This window comes from Ornithodoros turicata, chromosome 2 (assembly GCF_037126465.1).
Source record: "Ornithodoros turicata isolate Travis chromosome 2, ASM3712646v1, whole genome shotgun sequence".
Lineage (NCBI taxonomy): Eukaryota > Metazoa > Arthropoda > Arachnida > Ixodida > Argasidae > Ornithodoros > Ornithodoros turicata.
This window is the reverse complement of record NC_088202.1, coordinates 56,531,120-56,553,210: the sequence shown is the minus strand read 5'-3', so window position 1 is coordinate 56,553,210 and position 22,091 is coordinate 56,531,120. Positions and strand designations below refer to the sequence as shown.

Here is a 22,091-nt window from a genome sequence, read left to right as displayed (position 1 = left end):
AAAGGGAGCCGGTCCTTCATATTTCGAGAAGGGCCCCTTGATAACGCGGTCCGCCCCCGGGTGGGCCGTGTCTTGGAATGCGCGGCCCGTAAAACGGTCGTCGGGGCAACATCGCTTGCGGTGTTGTTTCCGGGAAGATTTTTTCTAAAGGAATGGTTAAACACCGTAAAACGGTCGTCGGGGCAACATCGCTTGCGGTGTTGTTTCCGGGAAGATTTTTTCTAAAGATAGGAATGAATAGGAATCGGCAGGCTGTAGCTTCGTTCCATATTTCGGGTGAGTGATTTTTGGTTTTTGGGTGGTTTCTTCTGTTTCTGTGTGCTGATTTCTTTGTGTGGTTGCCTCACTATGTGAGGAGAGAACGGCGTGTCGTTTTTTGGCGTCTTCGCCACCTGTTCGTATGGCCAGTCGGCCGTTAGCGTTTTCCGTGACACTGCCTCACGAGTGGACTTCCTACTTCCTCTTGTCAAGAAGTTAGGGAAAGTAGTGAAAAGCATGCGCCACATTGGTGGTGGAGCATGTGATCTGATTGTGAAGACCAGGTCTGGTGCTGAGAAGCTTGAGTCCCTGGGGTCGCTCACAGTGAAGGGCAATATGATCGAGTTGGTCTCGCTAGAGTCCAACTTGGTCACAGTTTCAGTTATATCGGTGCCAGATGGCATCCCTGATGTAGCTGTGGAGGCCGTTCTTACTGAGTACGGTCCTGTCACCAAAGTAGCCCGCGAGACCTTCCCTCAGAAGGAGCTAGAGGGTATTGAAACGGGCAACCGGCGCGCTCTTATGGAAATGCGGACCCCAGTTCCGAACTTCATAAGTGTGCGTGGTAAGCGTTTGACTGTCAACTATGACGGTATCAAACGAGTTTGTATGCGGTGTGGCGGAGAGGGCCACTTCAAAAAAGACTGCGTGGTCCCAGTGTGTGCTCGCTGTGGTGACTTTGGGCACGAGAGGTGTGATGCTTCGTGTAAGCGCTGTGGCGGGGATCATGCTTTGTCCGAATGTTTGGCCACAACTTGGGCGTCCCGTGTTTCTGGTAGCGGTGTGCTATCAATTGCTCCCGATGGAGCGAATCCCGTGCAGGCGCTCGCGAACGAGAGTGCCACGGCTGAGGTGGGAGTGCGTTCAGTGGGAGTGCCCAACGATACCGTTAGTGTGGCGGAAGAGCCTTTCGCTGTTAGTGCTGGCAGCGATAATGGTAGTGGAGACGTAGTTAGTGGTGACAGAGCAGATACCGATGACACCGTTGCAGGTGTCTCTGCTGTTAGCGCCGTTACAAGTTCTGCTTGTGCTGTTAGTGTTGCAGCCGTAGCAGTAGCCGTAGTCAGTGGCGGTGCTCTTGATGCAACAGATGCTCTTCCAGTTGAGCGCACGGGTGCTGTCGTTGGTGGCGTTGTGGCAGGGTGTAACTCCCAGATTACCGAGGCTATCGGTGAGGAAAATGACAGTGTTGCGTCCTCAGACTCCGAGCGCTTGGTAATTGATGAGGACCCCAAGATAGTGCACGTGGCTGATAGGGATTTTCCGGCCTCTGTCGCTAAACGTATGCGTGTGGCCTCGGACGGCTCCGAAGTGCATGATGACTCTCAGATGGACGATGAGTCCGAGTGTTCAACTCGCTGGATTTCCTTCCCTTTTAATGTCTCTGTTCAGTTTTGCAACCTTAAACGTCCGGGGGTTTAGCAGGGAATCCAAGCAGGTGGAGGTTGTCGATTGGGCAAAGTTGGCGGGTGCGGACATTATCCTTCTTCAAGAGACTGGTTGTCTTTCCGGGCGTGCGATCAAGTCCCTTGAAGATTCACATGGGCTCAGAGCTTTTTTCAGTCCTGGCTCGCCACACAGAGCAGGCGTGGGTATTCTAGTGTTGCCGTCATTCCGGGGTACCGTCCGGTGGTTCGACACAGACACCGAAGGTAGGGTTGTGGCGGTGGAGTTAGAGTACGGCAGTTGTGCTTTTCGGATTGTTAATGTTTACGCCCCTACCCGTCGCAGTGAGCGCTCCGATTTCTTTCGCACAATTGATCCTTTTTTCTATGGTAACCAAAATCTACTTTTTGCGGGCGACTTCAACTGCACGATAGACCGACAGCACGGCAGACAAGCGAATAGAGAACTTGAGCGCTTAGTAAATTCTGTTGGTTTCATTGATGCTTGGTCGCACGTCAACGGGAATGCCTATGAATTCACCTGGGTTGATTCCCGGGGTCGCCACAGCCGATTGGACAGATCTTACGTCTCGCCATGGCTGTCGGGTTTCATCACCCGCTGTATGACGCGACCTGCTGGGGATCTCACGGATCATGTTGGTGTTCTATTATCTTTATCTGGCCTGTTAAATTTTCGCTCTGGCTCCAGTTTTTGGCGCCTGAACGTGTCTTTGCTCAACGACCCCGAAATTAAAAACGACGTAAAAAATTGGCTTGCGGATGTTTGTTCCGCGCCCGATTTCGGGCCTAGTCACCGGGAGGCTCTAAAGCTGGATGCAGCACACCGTTTTCGGCATTGGGGCAGACAGCGCGCGCGTGAACACCGGCAGTGTAGAGATGCACTCAGGCAGGTGTTAGCTGTGCTTCGCCACCCTGACTCACGCAGTCCTGAATCTGCGTCCGATATCGAGGACGTGCGGAGGCGCCTAGCCTCTCTGCGAATGCACTCCTGGCGCAAATTTGTTGCGCAACGCAATGTGGTGCGCTGGTGCCGGGAGTCATATTGCTCCCGTGTGTTGCTCAAGCGCTATGTGGCAGAAAATCCGGACTTCGGAATTACTGAGCTCCGGTCAGCTGACGGCGCAATTCTGACTGATCCCGGTGACATTCAGGAAGCAATGCGTGAGCATTGCGCGGCCCTTTATCAGGAGTCACCTCACGACGAGCCTGTTGTCAGTCGAGAGTGCCCACTGCCGGCGAAACAAATGGAGCATGTTGACTCAGGGCCGCTCACGCAAAATGAAGTTTTTACGTCTGTCTCCTCAATGGCGAGCGGAAAGCGCCCTGGCATTGATGGCCTCCCAGTTGAGTTTTACAAGCGCTTCTGGAGTGTGATTGGTTCTTGCATGACTCGGGTTTTTAACATCTGCTTATCCCAGGGGTTGCTATGCCCCAGCATGCAGAATGGTGTTGTTGTTCTTCTGTGCAAAGACAAGTCTCGTAAACTGGACCCAGATGCTTATCGTCCGATTACTTTACTGACGAGCGATTATAAGATCTTAGCTAAAACTCTTCTATTGCGCGTTTCACCTCTGTTGGAGAAGGTGTTACATCCTTGCCAAGCATGCTCCGTCCCCGGCAGGTCCTCAGACCTTCATAGAATCGCTCTTCGTGATGCCATCCACTGGATTAACAGTGGTCATGCCCCCGCTGTGCTGGCGTCATTCGATCAGTCCAAGGCATTCGATCGCGACACGCATACCTGTTCTCTCGGCTGAGGGCATATGGGTTCGCCGTTGCTTGGAGCAGGTATGTGGAAACGTTGTATAGGGGCGCTAGAAGCGTTGTCTCTGTCGCTGGCGGACTGTCGTCCCCCTTTGATGTAACTTGTGGGGTCCGTCAAGGATGTCCCCTCTCTCCCGCCTTGTACACCATTGCCATCAACCCTCTACTCGAGAGACTGTGCTCGCTTCCTGTTACATTGCCACTGCCCAATGGATGTCCCCCACCTGTTTTTGCGTTCGCGGATGACATCTCTGTGATCGTTTCTCGCGAGTGTTCCCTAGGGCCCGTTTTGAAGGCGTTTGAGGACTACGGAGCCGTTTCAGGGGCAAGACTGAATAGGTCAAAAAGTGCAGCACTGTTTTTGAACCACCAGCCTTCCTGCGGAGCTCCTTTCTGTGTTCCAGTGAGGCCAGAAGTCAAAATTCTTGGCGTGACTATTGATTGCACTGGAATATCTACCGTAAATTGGCCACGAGTGTTTAACCGTTGCAGAGCTGTCCTACGGCAGCTTAAGTTTGTTGATTTGCCCATCACGTTTCGTGCTCATCTGCTACTGGCCTGGTACTACAGTAGCTTGTGGTTTATAGGAGTCGTTGCCACGTCGCCACCACTAATCCGTACTGCCATCACGAGGCACGCGTTCCGTTTCCTCTGGGGCGGTTCGGTGGAGTGGGTCGCGAGATCCCGCTTGCACCGTACACGTGACCAGGGCGGCTTAGCCTTGCCGGTGGTGCTCGACAAATGTCTTGCACTTCAGTCGCGCGTTTATTTCGAGGCATTGCACACTCCCGAACACCCAGCGTGCGCATTAGTGCAGTACTCTCTGGGATGTGCTACCAGGTGGTTCGTTGAGAGCCCTAGGTTTCGGCCTAGGTCCGAAGTCCTGCCTCATCAATACAGTGCTTGTGTTGATGTTGTACGGCGTTTGCGACTCCAGCTTCCGGACGCTGACCTCCAGTTATGGGCTGTCAGCGATTTTTATACAGCTATCCGGGAGTTGGAGTCTGGTCCCCCAGTTCCTTCGGTGCCGTCGAAGCTGTCTTGGCGTCGAATCACTGCGGGCTGGCTAGATGCACGCCGCGCCAGTCTTCAGTGGAAGTTGGCCCACAACGTTCTTCCTCTTCGCGAGCGACTACACCGCTTTCACATCTCTCGCTCTGACGGTTGCCCGTCTTGCGGGGTGTGTGAAACCGCAGAGCACTGTTTCCGGCGTTGTCGTGTTCCTCTTTTGCTGTGGCGCAGAGTAACCCAGATATTTCAGCTGTCGACTGTCGCCTGGGCCACTGTACAGTTCCTGGAACCGTTGCCTGTTCCGCGCGTCCAGCGTAAACAATTGGCTTTATTAATTACCGAGATCAACTTTCAAATTTGGATCCGTCGTTGCCGGCTGGCCTTCGGTGGCCCAGACTTCGGAGACGCAGCTATATTTCAGGCTGTCAGGTCAGGGCTTCGTAGCCACATTGTCCGTGAGCAAGCACTGTATGGTCTTCTGGAGTGCTCTCGCCGCTGGCTGACGTCTACCCGTCTTTTCCGCCACGTTCAGGGTGAGTGGCAAATCATGTTCTAGCCAGCTCGCTAGGACCGTACTACACTCTGCAGCGGCTCTCCCGTGTTTGGATTGTTCGCTTGGTATGGTCAGTACGAAAAGCAAACTCTCCTAGAGAGTGTTGTTATCTAGCTTGTAGGACTGTAACGTAAAGTTGGTGTCTGTCCAAAGGGGACTACCTCCATAGGTAGCTCTCCTGCTTGATGACAATACACACAGGAATGATGCCAATACATATATATAGGAAAGATATGCTCTGGTCTCCCTTCAAATCCGCGTATTGATCTTTCGATCTTTCGCGGTGGAGGGAGGCGAAAGGGAGCCGGTCCTTCATATTTCGAGAAGGGCCCCTTGATAACGCGGTCCGCCCCCGGGTGAGCCGTGTCTTAGAATGCGCGGCCCGTAAAACGGTCGTCGGGGCAGCATCGCTTTGCGGTGTTGTTTCGGGGAAGATTTTTTCTAAAGATAGGAAAGAACAGGTCTGTATTTGAAATACAATGCATTGGGTTAAATGAACGTTTTTAAATGAACGTGCATGCCTGCTCTTCGTTTTTAGGGCGAGGGCAGTACTATTTTTTAGCCGTGATGTGGGCAAGCTTACGCTTGTCCCATCCTACAGTTGGCAATACAAAACTTTCAGCGCTGTGCCGATGAGAGCCAACTAGCTCGAAACGGCCGTCTCCCATCGATCTACTGATCGCCGTGGAGGGAAACAATGTAGTACATGCCTGCTCTTCGTTTTTAGGGCGAGGGCAGTACTATTTTTGAACCGTGATGTGGGCAAGCTTACGCTTGTCCTATCCTACAGTTGGCAATACGAACTTTCAACGGCGATTGTCGCTGGATGTAACTGTTGTAACACAGAATATTGCGATCTCAAAGAAGGCTTCTGAGGGATGTTTGGCATTGGCATTTTAGTTGATCCTGCCTTTCGTTTTAAAGGCGAGGGCAGTAGTATTTTTGAAGTGTGATGTGGGCAAGCTTTCGCTTGTCCCATCCTACAGTTGGATATAAAACTTTCAACCACTTTTACTGGTATGAGCCGAACATAAACCAAATACAAGCCTCTGTGTGCGGCGTTGTGCATGTGTGCGGCGCCCAGGTATGGAAGAAGATGGGGAGGGTACGGATGAGAGGCTTGTATTTGGTTTCATGTTCGGCTCATTGCAGTAAAAGTGGTTGAAAGTTGCGACCTGTTCTTTCCTATTCAGTGTCTAACCGTGTGTCCTTATTCTTGTCGCTAAAAATGGAATGTTGTTCTTCTTTTACCTCCACCTCTGGCCGTCTCGTAATGCTCTGAGGCCCCCGAAGTTCCCATGAGCCCTTGCGTACCACAGGTGGCGCTGGCACTTGTGAAAAGGTCTATCGAAAATGAGACCTCTCCAAATTTCCTGAGAGGTCTGAGAGGACCTTTCAAGAAGTCTTGAAAGGTCTGGTACGACCTTTCAGGCAGCACAGAGGGGTCTGACAGGACCTTTTAGAGAAAATCTGGAAGACGTTGTAGAATCATTCATGTAGCCCTGAGGGTTTTGGGGGGACCTCTCAGACAGCTTTGCAACAGTGCGTCGTGCAACACCTCCGAGAGCAAGTTGCTACATGTTTTCCGCGCTGCGGGACATGCTACCTCGTCCGTTTTGGAAAATAGTTCGCAAGATTACACATGTTTGTGCATTATTCCTCCAAGGAACACGTGCCGTGATAACCTTGTATTGCGGTTCCCCCTTGAAGCTACTATTCTTGCAATCCGTGCATAATTGCACTGCACGTAAGTGGAAGCGTTTCGGCCAGTCGCCAGCGGTTCAATCAGTGTGTTTTGAAACGTTGAAGTGTGAGGACGTCGGCCGCGGATCTCAAGAAATTTACGTTTTGTCTTCGGGATTCTAACTGTTTTTGAGGTATGTAGACGATGTGTCAAATATGCTTTTGTTAGTGACAGGCATTCCTGTTCACTTTACGCTTTTACCACTGTTCGCAGACACGCATTATGAGCGCCAGTAGGAAGATTACCAACCACGTTAGGTTACCAACGGTGCTTTGTGCCAAAGGGTATGTTATATATTTCGATGCCTACACATTGACTTACACTGACATTTTGAAATTGTATTTCTTACAGATGAATCTCGTACGAAGCAACAGGTGGTGAGAACCCAAGGTGGTGAGAAGCCAATCTCGCCAGTTAGTTGGCGTCTTACGCAAGCAAGGGAAACTAGACGGTGCATCGCGAGTCCCCAAATATACGTAAAACAGACTAACTTGATCACCGAGGAAGCAGAGTTCCTCAAGAATATTTTTCATCGCCACTGTACGGACATTGCGAATATGTGTCCCATGAGTTCACGCTTTGTGGAATACGACAGTATGTGTTGATGATGACTGTATGCTTTCGTAGGCGTGTAAGTGCTAAATCTAGTTTCTGTTGCTGCTATTTACCGTTTCGTGTAGTTTCTTGCGAGCTATCCTTCAACAAATATTAGATATTCACAATTCTGCAAGACATTTGAAATAACTGTTCGATAATCTGATAGCAGTGTGCATGCCTTGAGTGTATCTGTACAATCGAAGGAACTCAATATATGTAGAGTTTTGTGTACTTGTCTGTATCTATCTCTGGTGTATCATAGCACGGTATTATTGTACCGCTCCGACGACAGGTGCAGAGTAGACGGCGAAATTGAACATTGATGGTCCGATGTCCGATCTGGGCATTAGCTTCTGAGAGGTCCTGAGAGGTCCTGTCAATCTGAGAGGTCCTCTCGGCCTGAGAGGCTTTCTCAGGCTGAGAGGACCTCTCAGTCCCATAACACATTAGACATGAGGGGTCTTTTCACTAGGGAATTGATAAACGTGTGGGGAAGTCATGGCAAGAACTCCCCTCACATAAATAGCGTCGACCGTAATTTTCTGACAAGTAGATTTTTAATACCAAGTGAAACACAACTCAGAGTAATTTCCGTCCAAAGGAATGTCAATTTTTCCTTCTCGGCTCCTTCCCTCTCCTCTTATTCACTCTGTATACGACTTTTCAATATATATACGCATTGGTGGTGGTGGTGGTGGTAGTAGTAGTTGGAAAAATATAGTGACGTACGCCCCACTTAACGGTGAGACTGACTTCTCGACAGCAACTACCAAGACATGGAAAATGAAGTATCCTTTTTATGCGAGCGTACAGAGCTCGTAATGTGAAATACAAAGAGTATGGGACACATGCAGGGCAAATGATGGACAAGCCATGATGTAAAAAGCCTGAGTCTGGGCAACAACTAGAGGGTAATTGTTTTTTATCCTGTCCCTCTAGTTGTTGCCCATACTCATGCTTTTCACACCATGGATTGACATACAATCGCTGTTCCTCTTTCACACCACCATGTCGAATTAGTATTTGATAGCACACCAAAGCGCAAGCTGAAATGTCTCCTTCACAACCATGGGTAATTTACGCCATTAAAATCTACATATCTCATTTTGTATCCCTACGAAATATTGCTGGTCTTTGTTACGCGGAAGTTACTCGTACATAAAATAAATTTCTAGCTTTGATAGATACGGCATAAATAAACAGGAGATGTGTCTCCCGTCTAGCGCTCATCAACTTTCTCAATTAGCCTATAACGTTTGCAACAAGATCTAATTCAGTAAAATTTTCTCAGTTAGGTGCACGACTAAGTTAGGTGCACATAAGTTACCTTCATTTTGGGGTGATACACCTTGCTGAACCTATCCTGGTCGGTCACCTTGAGCTGAACGAAGACTCCAAGACAGGTAACAGTTTGGTTATCATGCGTTGTTTGGGACAGCCTTCCTTGGAGTCGGAACTTGCAGCCAGGAACTCCGAAAAAGAAAGGCTGACTGACGCTGCCTTCTGTGGACTTCAGTGCCTCTTCTTTAAACTTCTTGAAGGACTTCATGCTCCAGATATACGAGAAAGGTGGTCGTTTGATCGCTGCAGAGACGAGGCAACGCTGCTTCTTCTAGAGAGACAACAGCAGGGCATATTTCAGAGCAATATGTCGTACGCGAAACTAACTATAGCGTTTCGCACGATTCCACTCAATAGTTGAAATCCTCGACAGTGCACTGCGACACCCTTTCCGGGTATCTAATCAGTGTAAAGAAGTACTGTCCCCGATATTTTCCACACACTGCTATCGTTCCGTGAAGATGGAGGCTGCTTTCCCTGACGCGCGCTGCTCTCTCCCCCCTCCCTTACGTCATTTTAACGTGGCGCGTTCCTCACCAATTACGATAAAGGGTATCCACGTATGATTTTATTTCACTTGCGGAAATGGACTACATGATAGTGAGGCTTCTTCTATTCAAAATCGAAACAGTTACAACATTAAACTGGAAAAGAAATGCATTCAATTGATGTATCACAGGCGCACAACGTTTTCCGCGCATTAGCACGCTGCACCTCGCGAGCGCGAATGAATATCCGCGCTACAGTTCCGGAATCTTAGGCAGGTGCGCGATGGGTCATCTTTGAATGGTTCCGACAACTGGGCTGCCGTACTTTGGTTTCAGCCACGCGGCATCGAGTCACCAGCTCGCGGGGCACAGTGGTTAGCGTGCTGGCCATGTCACGTCGTGACTGAGAGGTACCCGGGTTCGAATAGCGTCATATGATAGTAGCCCAATAGTAGCGCCAGCCGAGGATGTTGGAGATGTCATGACGCTGAATTTCGGAACCACGGAGCGCAAAATGTAGTTCGCACAAACAAACTGAGCACTCCGCATCACAGCTGATAATGAAGCCTGTTTATTGGCTGGAAATTTAGGCTCGGTAATTCGCTCGGTAACTTGCTGGCAATTCGGAGCTCGGCCCCCCGATTGGACGGCAAAAGGCTACGTAGCCATGTGACGTATGCGTGGTGGAGAGTGGCACGCTGGTTACTCATCTTTGAAAGCAGTTATATGGGACACTGAGCTGGCACGAGCCGAACGAAATGGATATTCAGGTATTATGACCTGCGTTCTTCCATGGGGTACCATTATTTGTGAAATGTTTGGCGGCCCGTTTACGGCCCCTTTAATTGAAAAGTTAACCAATGAATTTTAGCTAATTAGTAGCCCAGTAGTTCATGTGCTTTCCCACAGGATGTCCGCTTGGCTGCAAAACCCACCTGCAAAAATGTCATCACTGCTGCTATCACAGAACAAAGCTTGACAGCCATGGGCTAGTCGGTATAAGTTAATATTTCAGAAGTGTTGGCACTGGCAAGGCAGCACAAGCACGACAGGACGAGAGGAGTAAACTACACACATGACAAGTGCCAGTAGCAACTGTTTAATGTAATGATCATTATCATGATCGTCTTCCCCCATTTCTTTGATCATTTCATTAAACAGTTGCTAGTGGCAGTTGTCACATGTGTAGTTTACCCCTCTCGTCCTATCTTCCTTGTACTCCTTTGCCCGGTGCCAAAACTTCTGAAATATGCTCTCGCAGCTTTTCAAAATAGCTATGAAGGATGACAAAAAACCTAACATTACATATCAACAAGGCATATCATTGGATAGGTGCGACAACATGACACCACACCTTCCTCAACATGAATTAATGTGTATGGGAGCTAGCTATGGCGGGCTAGAAGGCTAGAAGCCCGCCATAAGCTAGCTGCGCACATCAATGCCTCCATGGCGTGAGGGAAGCTTCAATTGCTTTCATCTGTGATTGGTGGATTGCTTCCTCTTCTTCTGCCATTCTAGTTTTGCTGTTGGAATTGTGTCCATTCCCATAATATAAAACACAACATGTGTATGATCACAAAATCACATTCATTTCACTGGATTCTATAGACTTCGTCTTCGTTCTTGTTTGCAGCGACTTAGGGGGCACATATTTATTAGAAGAAAGAACGGGAGGAAAGGTCAGCGACTTAGGCTCACATACGTACTCTTTCGCTGTGCCCATCAAACATTCTAACATTGAGCGAATTTCCTTCACACATGATCGACCAAGAGTACCTCTTGATACATCGATCCTGAAATCATATTTCGTACTTAACAACATTGATAGAAAAACGCAGAGGCATGCAGAGACACCAATAATGATATTTGCTCTTTTCGGCCAATTTTTCTATCTTTCCCGGTACGTACTCCCTCGTTCTTTAACTGCGATGTTTGAAATACAGGGCGTTTTTTTTTAGCTTTTACAGACTTTTTATAAAAAGCTATGAGAGCAGCATAGATGTCGTTTTTGTAGTTGAGCCCTACGGGCTGGTGGACATCCTCTAGAAGAGAGTATGTAACTATAAGATGACTAATTACATGAAATTCAATAATGAACTCTTTAACACTTTCCTTACCCCGCCAATAGAGCGTCGATCACCGGTGTTCGACGATTTTCGAGCCGCGCTACTCTGTCTTCAAAGCAGATATGGACAAGTTGTGATATTTGGTGGGTACTATAAACAGTATAGAATGAGGTTCGTTTTCACTTTTAGATTTTCCACGTGGTGGTGATTTATGAAGCTGGATCTGCGCCAAGGAGGCAGTGTGAAGATTTTACCTTGGTCGCGGCGGCGTGTTCTCGCGACGGACCTCTTTCGCAAATGCACAATACTCGCATTTGAAGCATATTTGCGTCCCACTTCCTTTGTTAGAACGCAAATAACGACTCTAACGGCGTTAGATAAAACAATTTTGTCCTGAATGTGTGGATATGTATAGCTTGCACTATTGCTGTTCTTCTCTCAAAACTCACCGGGAGGAATAGAAAAGCGGTGAAATAGCAAAATGTGGTACAAGAACAGGAAATTTGAAGATGAAACTAATGTTTCCTGCAGAAATTATGATGTTCATTTCTGTTTTACTCCTTCATAGGACATTCATTTGATAGGACATTCATTTGGCTACATTTTTCTATATAACAACATATTTGAAGTGATACTGTCAGCCACAAAAAATATATTTGTCAGCGCACCCAAAAATGGCCATTTTTCTGGCGGTAAGGAAAGCGTAAATTAGGGAATCTCAGGCAAAAGCGAGATGACAGGACAGGTGACAATCCTTGTTGAAATCTATTCCATCTCTTAAAAAGCAAGAAAGGAGCGTGTTAACAGTTAGGAAAAGAAGTATCCACAGCTGAATTTCGGTATGCAAATGAGCCGAAACCAAAAACGAGCGCCTGAAGAGCGCATCACCCTCGCCGACAAAGGCTTATCTGGGCTGGAAAGCTGTTTATCTGGCCAGCTGAGCAGCAGGGTCATTCCACGGGGAATGGTCCAAGGTTGTCAATCGACCATCACCAATATTTTTTTAAAAAATAGGATGTGTGGGGGACACTGTCAGGTTAATCGTACCGAATGTCCCAACTCGAAATATTGATTTCATGTGTTTTTAGAGCAGAGCAGAGTTTGCGCCAGGCGAGAAAACCATACCACAGGTTTTCGTCCTCTTTTCGCGCGTGCTTGCTTCTACATACGAATCAATGTGGTTTTATGTCATCCGAGGATTATGCAGCATAAGTTAAGCAGGGCATGCGAAATAACTATCTCCCTCGCCCTCTAAAGTCGGGCCCAAATGTCGCCGTTTGTGCAACTTTTGTGATTTTATTCCGCGTTCCCTGCTTACCTTGTTGGAAAAGTAGGTACGGCTCCCTGTTTACTAGCACATGGGGAACGCTAACAAAAATTTTCGCATGTCTAGGATATACACTTGTTCTGTGAGAACCGTTGGAAAGTGACACACATCAAAACTTTGCATTTTACAGAAGAAGATTTCGGAATGTGGCAGACCACTTAAAAATCGCCGACCTACGTCATTCGATAGCACAATGCTTCAGCTACAACATATCAAAAATCTGGAGAATTACATTTTGACAAACGCGAGAAATGAATTTTTTTCTCGGCCATGGTTTGCCTGACATTGGGCGCGGAGAAGCACCCTTCCAGGCACATTCTGGTCTGACGCGTTGTTAAGCAGAGACCCTTTAACAGGTTCGTTTTATATGCTTGGTACGTACTGTCTTCCTGGGTTTTTCGACGGTTCGTCTTTTATTTACACTTGTGACGTGTATACTTCCGCGTCAGACTAAAAGAGGAAAAAAGTAAAACCACAAGGTGTCCTGCCCAAAGCACGCCCTGTTGAAAATTAACGCTCAGCACCGCTATTGTTGCTCTTAGGCCCCTTGCGTACCGGGAAAGATTTCCTCTCAGAAGAAAACGCGATTCTGCCCTCAGAAATTGGTTCGAAGTGGAGAAACTTCCTTGTCCCAGGCAATGCAATGCAGCGGCTGTGTCTTTCGGCAAGGATGGTCCTTTCTGCTGCAACTTCGTCCTTTGATACCCACAGGCAATTTATGCTCAGCGCGTCCTTTGCCCACATATACAAGTTCCTTGGTGTTAGGATCTGCCTCTCCTGTGGCCGCTGGACACTGGCTTTGGCAGCGAGCCTTTTAACAGTTCCTCCTACTCCGTCGCGCGGCCCCTTGCCGTGTGATGTTGCGTAGAAGTTCCAGCAAGCGCTAAGCGAAAGGACCATCCTTGCCGAAAGACACAGCCGCTGCATTGCATTGCCTGGGACAAGAAAGTTTCACCACTTCGAACCAACTTCTGAGGGCAGAATCGCGTTTTCTTCTGAGAGGAAAGCTTTCCCGGTATGCAAGGGGCCTAAGAACAACAATAGCTGTGCTGAGCGTTAATTTTCGACAGGGCGTGTTTTGGGCACGACACCTTGTGGTTTTACTTTTTTCCTCTTTTAGTGTGACGCGGAAGTATACACGTCAGAATGTGCCTGGAAGGGTGCTTCTCCGCGCCCAACGCCAAGCAAACCATGGTCGAGAAAAAAATTCATTTATTGCGTTTGTCAAAAAGTAATTCTCCAGATTTTTTATATGTTGTAGCTGAAGCATTGTGCTATCGAATGACGTAGGTCGGCGATTTTTAAGTGGTCTGCCACATTTCGAAATCTTCTTCTGTAAAATGCAAAGTTTTGATGTGTGTCACTTTCCAACGGTTCTCACAGAACAAGTGTATATCCCAGACATGCGAAAAATTTTGTTAGCGTTCCCGATGTGCTTGTAAAGAGGGAGCCGTACCTACTTTTCCAACAAGGTAAGCAGGGAACGCGGAATAAAATCATGAAAGTTGCACAAACGGCGACATTTGGGCCCGACTTTAGAGGGCGAGGGAGAGAGTTATTTCGCATGCCCTGCTTAACTTATGCTGCATAATCCTCGGATGACATAAAAACCACATTGGATCGTATATAGAAGCAAGCACGCGCGAAAAGAGGACAAAAACCTGTGGTATGGTTTTCTCGCCTGGCGCAAACTCTGACCTGCTCTAAAAACACATGGAATCAATATTTCGAGTTGTGACATACGGTACGATTAATCTGACAGTGTCCCCAACGCACCCTATTTTTTTAAAACATATTGGTGATGGTCGATTGACAACCTTGGACCATTCCCCGTGGAATGACCCAGCACCTACTCCAGTCATCTCCATCACTCAAAATCACGTGGCCCTCTGACGTGAAATGAGCACTGTGCCCCTGCGTTCCTGGTCGCCGTGGTTTCAGTTTCGACTCATTTGCATACCAAAATTCGGGGATGGCTATTTTAACGCACGTGCGTATTTGATGATTTGTAAAACGTGAAATGGCATGCAACTACGATAGTCTCTCAAACTGCTATCTCGCTTTTGCCCGAAATCCCCTAATTAAAAAGGTAATTAATGAACTTTTGGGTAATTAGTCATCTTGTAGTTGCACACATTCTTCGAAGTGATGTCCGCCTGGCCGTAGAACTCAACTTCAAAAGCGATATATATGCTGCTCTCATAGCCCTTTGTAAATAACATTCTGTAAAATGCCTAAACCACCCTATATATCGAAAACGTACTGGTAGAGAGTACTACTGATAGCGTTTTTCGCGTCAGCGGTACCTGATATTCCTTCCGATTTACTTGTAAACGCTCTAGCCTCCGCTTCCGTTCGACGATCCCTTCCATCCAATATGTTATTTTTCTTTTTTAAGTTTGCCATTTCGAGCGCCAGAACGACGAGCACAGATGCGCAATTGTGCTTGCCGTTGAGAGTATCTCGTTTCTTTCTGCGTTCGAGACTAATGCAGTTTGCAGGTTACGGATTTTGCGGCACTCCGTTGCTTTTGTGTCTCCGTTTGTCTCAGACAGCCTTATCGATACCATCTGAGATGAGCACAATCTTTGTCCTTAGCAAGCATCACCTTATCCTTTTAAGGCCTATAGTATGCCTGTCTGACAGGGGGTAAGGCGAGCGTCAAACCTTTGCAGCTCATTTTGAAAACAAAAGGAATTGCAAAAGACTATGTTTCAATTGACGCGGTAACTTGCACCTCTATCGAACATTGCGGACTTACTCTTGGTATGCGGTAAATTGAACGGAGTTGCCTTATTTATCATGCTCGAAAAGTGGCGGTAACTTACTTGTTCTGCTTCCACCGCTGATAGTTTTGCAGATAGCTCCAGTACCATCCTCTTCAGGGACTCGATCTCGTCTTCGCGGTCATTAGCCTTTGTTACTGTCTTTTTCTTCTTGCGACTGTTGACACCCTGGGAGAGACATGTTCGAATAGTCATAGCCCTTGTGTTATAAGCTCCTTTAATTAAGCGCCGGCCGTACATGATCGGCGTTACCTAGAAATCAAAATACTGTAGCAATCACAACTGCACAACACTGATATCCTTGCACGATCTAACTATGTATTTGTATGCTATGCAGAGACGGAAACGCGAGCAATAAGCCCTTCATATTTGTCAAAGTTTGTGTTAAGTGGTTGTGTCGTTGTGAAGTTTAAGTATTCTGCTACATTGTGCCATGCAGGCGACTTAATTCTTGGCACTGCCATGTCGTACATGGTGCTACAAGCACCATATTTCTATTGTTCCACACTCGTGTAAACCGAATAATAAGTCGGACCAGAACACAGGGCGACCTTCAACTTACATACTGTAAACAAGAAAACATAGCGCAAAGCAGCGCAGGCGTCAAGCACACTAGACAAGCAATAAGAAGGGAACAAAATGTGGCGGCATACGGCATCCATTGCTGCAGGAATCGTATTTTTTGTTTGTCAATCGGACTTGCGCAAGACACTTAGAAAAAAGAATTTAAGTTAGGTTACTGAATACTAGGGCAAAGTAACTGATCAAAATGCTTCATAACTTGAGTCTGAGGTACTAAAACATACGAGAGAGCGCACACGACTGAAAACAGGCAGAGATTTTAATGGCCAGAAACCAAACACTTGTAAATTGAGGATACGGGCGAGGGGACGTGGAAGATCAGTAGAAGGCTTACTAATGCATCCAGGAATGCTAGCGACGATTGCTGCCTTAAAAATGACACGAGTCCCATTATTCCATGATATTCCATGAGATTCCGGCACTTTGCAGACGAATGTCGGCGCAGTTCCCCCTGAATCCAGCCCAGGACGCACACCAACCCCCCAGTCCCCAACTCCTTCCCACTGTCCCCTCTCCATCTATCCCCGTTCCTGTGCCGCACATAGCCACAGTTGATTCGTGGCTCTAGCAAGGAATCAAAAAGAAGCACACATGAAGGAGCTTTTTTAGCATACCGGATGCGCTCTGCGAAAACTACGAAGGAAGCTGTAAAATCCAAGGTCAGCAACGTGATGACTGCCCAACCGTTATCGTAAAAGTATTCCAATCTGCCGAATATCTTCTAAGCTTTCCAAACCGTCTAAATATCCCTACTGAGCGGGCGCTGAGAGTCGGGGGCCCCTCTTCGTGTCTTGTGGACCACCTGTGTCCTCTTCTCTGGTGGACCACTCATTATACTCGCCGGATCTTGCTCCATCGGACTTCCATCTGTTCCCTAAGCTGATAAAAGAACTTTCTGGAATGCAGTGTTCCAATGATGATGACGTCATCAATGCCGTGACCCACTCTTTGGGGGGCCAAACTCGGGAACTTTTTTTTTCTACGGGGATCCAAGCACTGGAAAACTGGTCGGCCAAGTGTGTAGACGTCAGGGGGGACTATGTTGAGAAATAAAATTATCTCGTTTACATCAGCTGAGTCATTCTGGGTCAGGCCGAGAACTTATGGGGTAACCCTCGTATGTGGCGCGTTCCGTTCGTTGCAAAGTTTGTCTTTAGAGGCGCGCGTGCTGCTATAACCGTAAACTTACGCGTTATAAGGCTGTGCGTTCCAGCAGCGCTGCGAGTCAAATGTGCGCTACTGGCTAAATAAGGACGAGCCACAAACCATCAACCATTAACTGCTCTCGGCGAAGATCCTCCTGTCGCTGCAGACGGAATCGAAAGATGTGACTGGCCAAGTGGCAACAGTAGCATACCGTGGGCGGTCTACGGAAGTATCGCCTAGGAAGTATAGCTATAGAAGTCGACGTGGACCTTGGTTGTTCCTGGTTCATCAGTGCCACCACTGCTAGCTCTGTGGGCTCTGAAGCTCAAACACTTGCGTACGACCAAGGATTGGGCAGCACTGAAGCTGAGGCTCGAAGCTTCATATTTACAGTGACTAGGACTGCGTTTTCGTACGTTATCTCGATTGAAAGTTCAAATGAGGAATCGTAGGGGTCGCGCCTGTTGACATAGTAGCAGGTCCTCGCACAAGCGTCTTAAATATCTCTATACTAACGTACGGTAGTTTCCAGTACTCTTCGCTTACATCTAAGGCCGATTTGGAACGAGCATTATTAAAAATGCGTTTATATCCGATGTCCTCTAATGTAGTACACGCCTCCAGACGTGAAACGCTGCCGTATTCCCCGACTGCGACCGATGTGAAGAGTGGGAGGTATCGGATGTGAAGGATTCACCATAGCCCTCTTGTCTTACATCCAATCTCTCCATTACCCACACTACCAACCTTCCCGAACCGTACTCTCCGGATCTAGACATTAACGAGCTAGACTCTCGCCACCATATCTCACAAAATTGCTTGGTCCCTGGCCACATTCAGCCCACCAACGCTCTGCTCTCAAAGCTCTCTTCACCTTTCTGGATACCAAAGGACTTCGATCCTTATTGTGAGGAGGCTCATTATTTCATTCCCCGCATCACCACCAGCAATAACTTTCTCCTCATCGCAAGGTATCAGACAGTGATGTACACTCAGATACGTCAGATGATATCTCTAATTTATGAAAGATTCTTCCCACGCACACGTCACAAAGGGGATGTATCGATTTGCTGCTATTTTGTTTACGTTAAAATACGAATGACTCAGGACAGTTGCTTACTGGACCTAGAATTTGAAGGAGCATTTGCATGGCGTCACTGCAGACACAACTACAGCGCTTATGAATGTCGTTGTGTACTTTGTTTCAACATGATACGTTTTGTGTTGTTCACACGGTATAAAATGTATGGTGCTAATGAGAAAAATATGTACCTTTGTTTTTTCCACGAGCATTGCTTGAGAACATGTCACTGCTGTTTTGGCACAATGAAGTCTGATGTTGTTAATTGGAAGTAAAGCCGCAACATCTTCAGGGCTTAAAGTGCAATCAGTTGGTCTGAAGACGCATTGTGTTAGATGTTCCTGAAAAAGATATCGGCATCAACATTGACCGTCACATGCGTAGCGCATCCTGCTTTCGTTATTGTCCCCTAATCATCTGGATTGCTTTGCTGGTTTCTCACTCCCTATTGTCGGACAAGGACAGCAACTACATCCTGCTACTGGCAGAGTAACACACGCTCACAAAGGCCATCTCCATTTTAGAAACTTCTTGGTGTGTGTGAAAACGCCTCCGGGACAAAAAAAAATCTTCATCTTTACTTGCTTGCCTACTGCCTGGTTATTCTTCTTTCTCTCTGAGAGCGCGTCTCTCAAATAATGAACACTTACGAAGTAACTTGCACGACCTTCCAGCGTACCACACTTCCGCTTCGTCATTTTGCACATGCTCTGAGTGTGATCCACCTATGCATACGCTTTATACGCTTTGAAAGTTTCACGGTGCTAGCGTTATCGGACACGTGCAGCAAGTCGCTAAACCCAAGCGAAAAGTCACCAACTCCTCAAACTGGTAAAACCTGAGAGTTCATTAATGATCATATTTTCAACGAGGAAAGGAGTTGCTCTGCAGGAAATGAACATCAGCACAGTGCGTCAGGCTCTTGCACAGCCCGTGTCCTTTAGATTGAGATACAAATAAGCGCCAACAATAAACAATCCGTGTTTTCCGTCTGTGAAGAAGTGACGTCCAAGATAAAGCACGTCAATGCCGACTGGTTAACGTAGTGTCTCCGGATATCATCACTCTTGTGGAAAAGGAGATACTGAATGACAGTTTTTCACAGCATAAATACATCGCGTTTCATCGCGTTCCGGTCTGTTTCTTTCTGGTACATCATTGATCGCTTCATTTTCATCCAGCAACCTACACATTGTTTGGAAGAATTGTATGTAAGAAAGCTTTATCGTTGTACACCAGTACCGCGGTGCATACGACGGAAAAGAAAAAAAACGAACAGAAAGTCTGCAGTATTCGTGTCATGAACAGACGACAACGCAGTGCGCCCTCACACGATTGGTCCAGAGTTGTCGTCGCCTAAATCGCGGCACATAGCTCATCATGGCGACTCGGTACGTCCTTCAGTTTCATGTTCCTCTTCATTCGAGGATCAGAAGCTCAGGCAGCAGGTATTTCAGGTAAAACTTTTTCAGTGCGGGGAGAAGCCTTTGCCAGAATTCTTTATCGCGCCCAATATAAATGACTTTGATGTAAGACAGGGACCACGTACACCCTTAGAAAGAAGGGTTTAAAAATGCGGCAACCTCCTTGTTTAACGCCTCGACGGCGTCGCCCTCTCTTGTTGGGGTTTAACGCTGCTCGTTAACTCCTCGAGTGCAGCGCGCCCCCTCGGTTCGCAACGTCTGGGTGGTAAGTCCTCAATGGCTGCTGCCCTAAACGTGGTAATGTTACACCCTGCCAACAGGGTTTAATATTGCCACCCATTCAAGGGGTTTAACCTTAACACCTTTTTGGACTAACATATATATGACAGCACTTTACCGCCTGAAGGGTATAAGTACTAAACCTTTTTTCTAACAGTGTAGCTACCTTGCAGTACCTTCGCCCTGTGATATTTAGTTGTGCGAGTATTTCGTAGAAACACTTGCAGACCTTGCTAAAAACAACCTGCCTTTGCACTGATTAACACCAACAGAATGGTGCTCCGACGCATCTTCGATGGTGTCATGTTTCGCTACAAAGGCACGACACTTATCTCAAGGATCCCATCACCGTGGACCGGCCCTATCCGGGCTCGTACATATAGAAATGGCATAGCGGGATTGCCAACTAGTTTGTCTTCTGTGCTCTGAAGTGTGGATACTTGAATTAAATTACATCCACCGCGTCGTTCTCGTGATCAATTCCATGTTTCACGTTTGGATTGTTTCGGAAGCTCCCGAGGTAGAGTACCTCCTGAACTACGCGGGAGTATTTAAAAGGCGCATTGTGTGGTTGGCAAATACTGCAATAGATATTGAGGGAATTCTAATTTTTCTTTCAATCGTGCCATACAGCTCCGACCTACTCTGTTCGACTGTAGACCTTTTAAGGTTCTCAGCTTCTTCTGCGGTGATCGCTAGACTGGCAGGAAACGTCACTTTCACTTGCAACATATGTTGCGCAAGCAGTACCGTCATTGAAAATTGCTCCTATGGCGTCTATAAATTTCCATCGCTTATGTCTCCTTTCCTATTCAAATAAACTGTCATCAAAGCCGCTGTTGTCCCGTTTGGCTGACCTTTCCCTCCGTTTTTTTTTTCTTTTGGTCTAATAAGTGTATCCCCCAACTGTCGTCAATACAAAGTGACAGCATCGCATGAGTAGACGACAGGAAGCGGCATCACCAAGAGAGCAGTGTAATGCCCCGTTTGGGCGTGTGCGTATTGAACGCACCCAACGAAACCAGCATAGCGCCAATATCGGGCCGATATCGCGCTTTGGCTGTGCATAGGTCGTGTCCTTCCTGCGATGCGATCCTCATGTGCGTGGTTTCGCTTTCGACTCATTTGCATCGCAAAATTCCGTGATGAATACATCAAAGTACGTGCTCGTATCGGGATATTTTAGAAAATAGTGTGGGTCTGAAGAATGACTGCATTGAATTCTGCTATTTCCCCATTTCCCCAAAAACCTCTAATGAAAAGCTAGTTATTTGATATTCGGCAATTAGTCATCTAGAAGTTACATAGAACCTTCAAGAGAATGTCTGCCTTGTAATCTACCTGCTAAAAAGGGTGTCGATGTCGCACTGATAGCTTTGTAATACAAAATCTGTACTGAATAGAAACTACGCCATGTGTACTGTTATCAATTTGGACGTGAGACAATAACGCTTCAGACTTCTCCTTGCATCACCGAACAACAGGCATTTCCCAAGCATGGCAATGTGTCGCATAGAGCAATAGCACAGCACAACGCCCTGCAATAGCAGGTGTCCATAGGGGACGCATACTGCAACGGTGTTTATGCGCCTCGTCTACGTTGAGCATGAAATTGAGGGGTCCTGCTGATAGGGCAACCTGCGAACCGCCCGTATGCACTTTAAGATTCGGTAGAATATTATGCTCGGATTACTGTACCGTTATCAGTGTACATACAGTTCATAAGACCCGCTAAGGTTGAACTCGGTTATCAATGCATTTCGACAGCATCAAAGACCTGGATTGCGTTTCGTGAATCGTAGGCTAAAATTACGGCAGCAGGATTAAATGCAGGCAAAAAAGGCTCCAACCTTGTGAAACTACGATGAAAATTGATATCATCACGATTGCAAAACAAAGATTATAAATTACGGCATAGAGATAATAATAATTGGGAGAAGATTTACACATAAGGTGAACCAGGCCACATAAAGCATAAACACAGCAAATACAGACTATGGCACTTAGCATCACCATGACACTTCCAGGAACTGTCGCATCCGTCGGCGTCGATCCCGAAACTACAGCGCCTTTTTTCCCCGCGTTCATCACTGAAAATAAAGCCGAAAACCCGACGCCAATTAGTGGTGTTGTTCCTGTGCAATTTGATGTAACGCATGGCAAGAGCAGACTACGGGTATTGAGAGTATTCCGAAATTCCCTCGCTGGATATCGGAGGAAACGTCACTCAGGCAA

The 22,091-nt window shown here is 47.2% G+C and overlaps 1 protein-coding gene across 5 annotated transcripts in view; it reads right to left on the bottom strand.

The window, feature by feature from the left end:
- LOC135385452 (uncharacterized) overlaps positions 1-22,091 on the bottom strand; it is a 99,365-nt gene that overhangs the window by 6,903 nt on the left and 70,371 nt on the right. For all 5 annotated transcript variants that reach the window (XM_064614769.1, XM_064614771.1, XM_064614770.1 and 2 more), the window contains 3 exons: positions 18,345-18,494; positions 15,387-15,512; positions 8,661-8,945 (listed from right to left, as the gene is read on the bottom strand). In XM_064614769.1, coding sequence (XP_064470839.1) covers positions 8,661-8,945; positions 15,387-15,512; positions 18,345-18,494 — 561 coding nt within the window. The remainder of the gene's footprint in view (positions 1-8,660; positions 8,946-15,386; positions 15,513-18,344; positions 18,495-22,091) is intronic.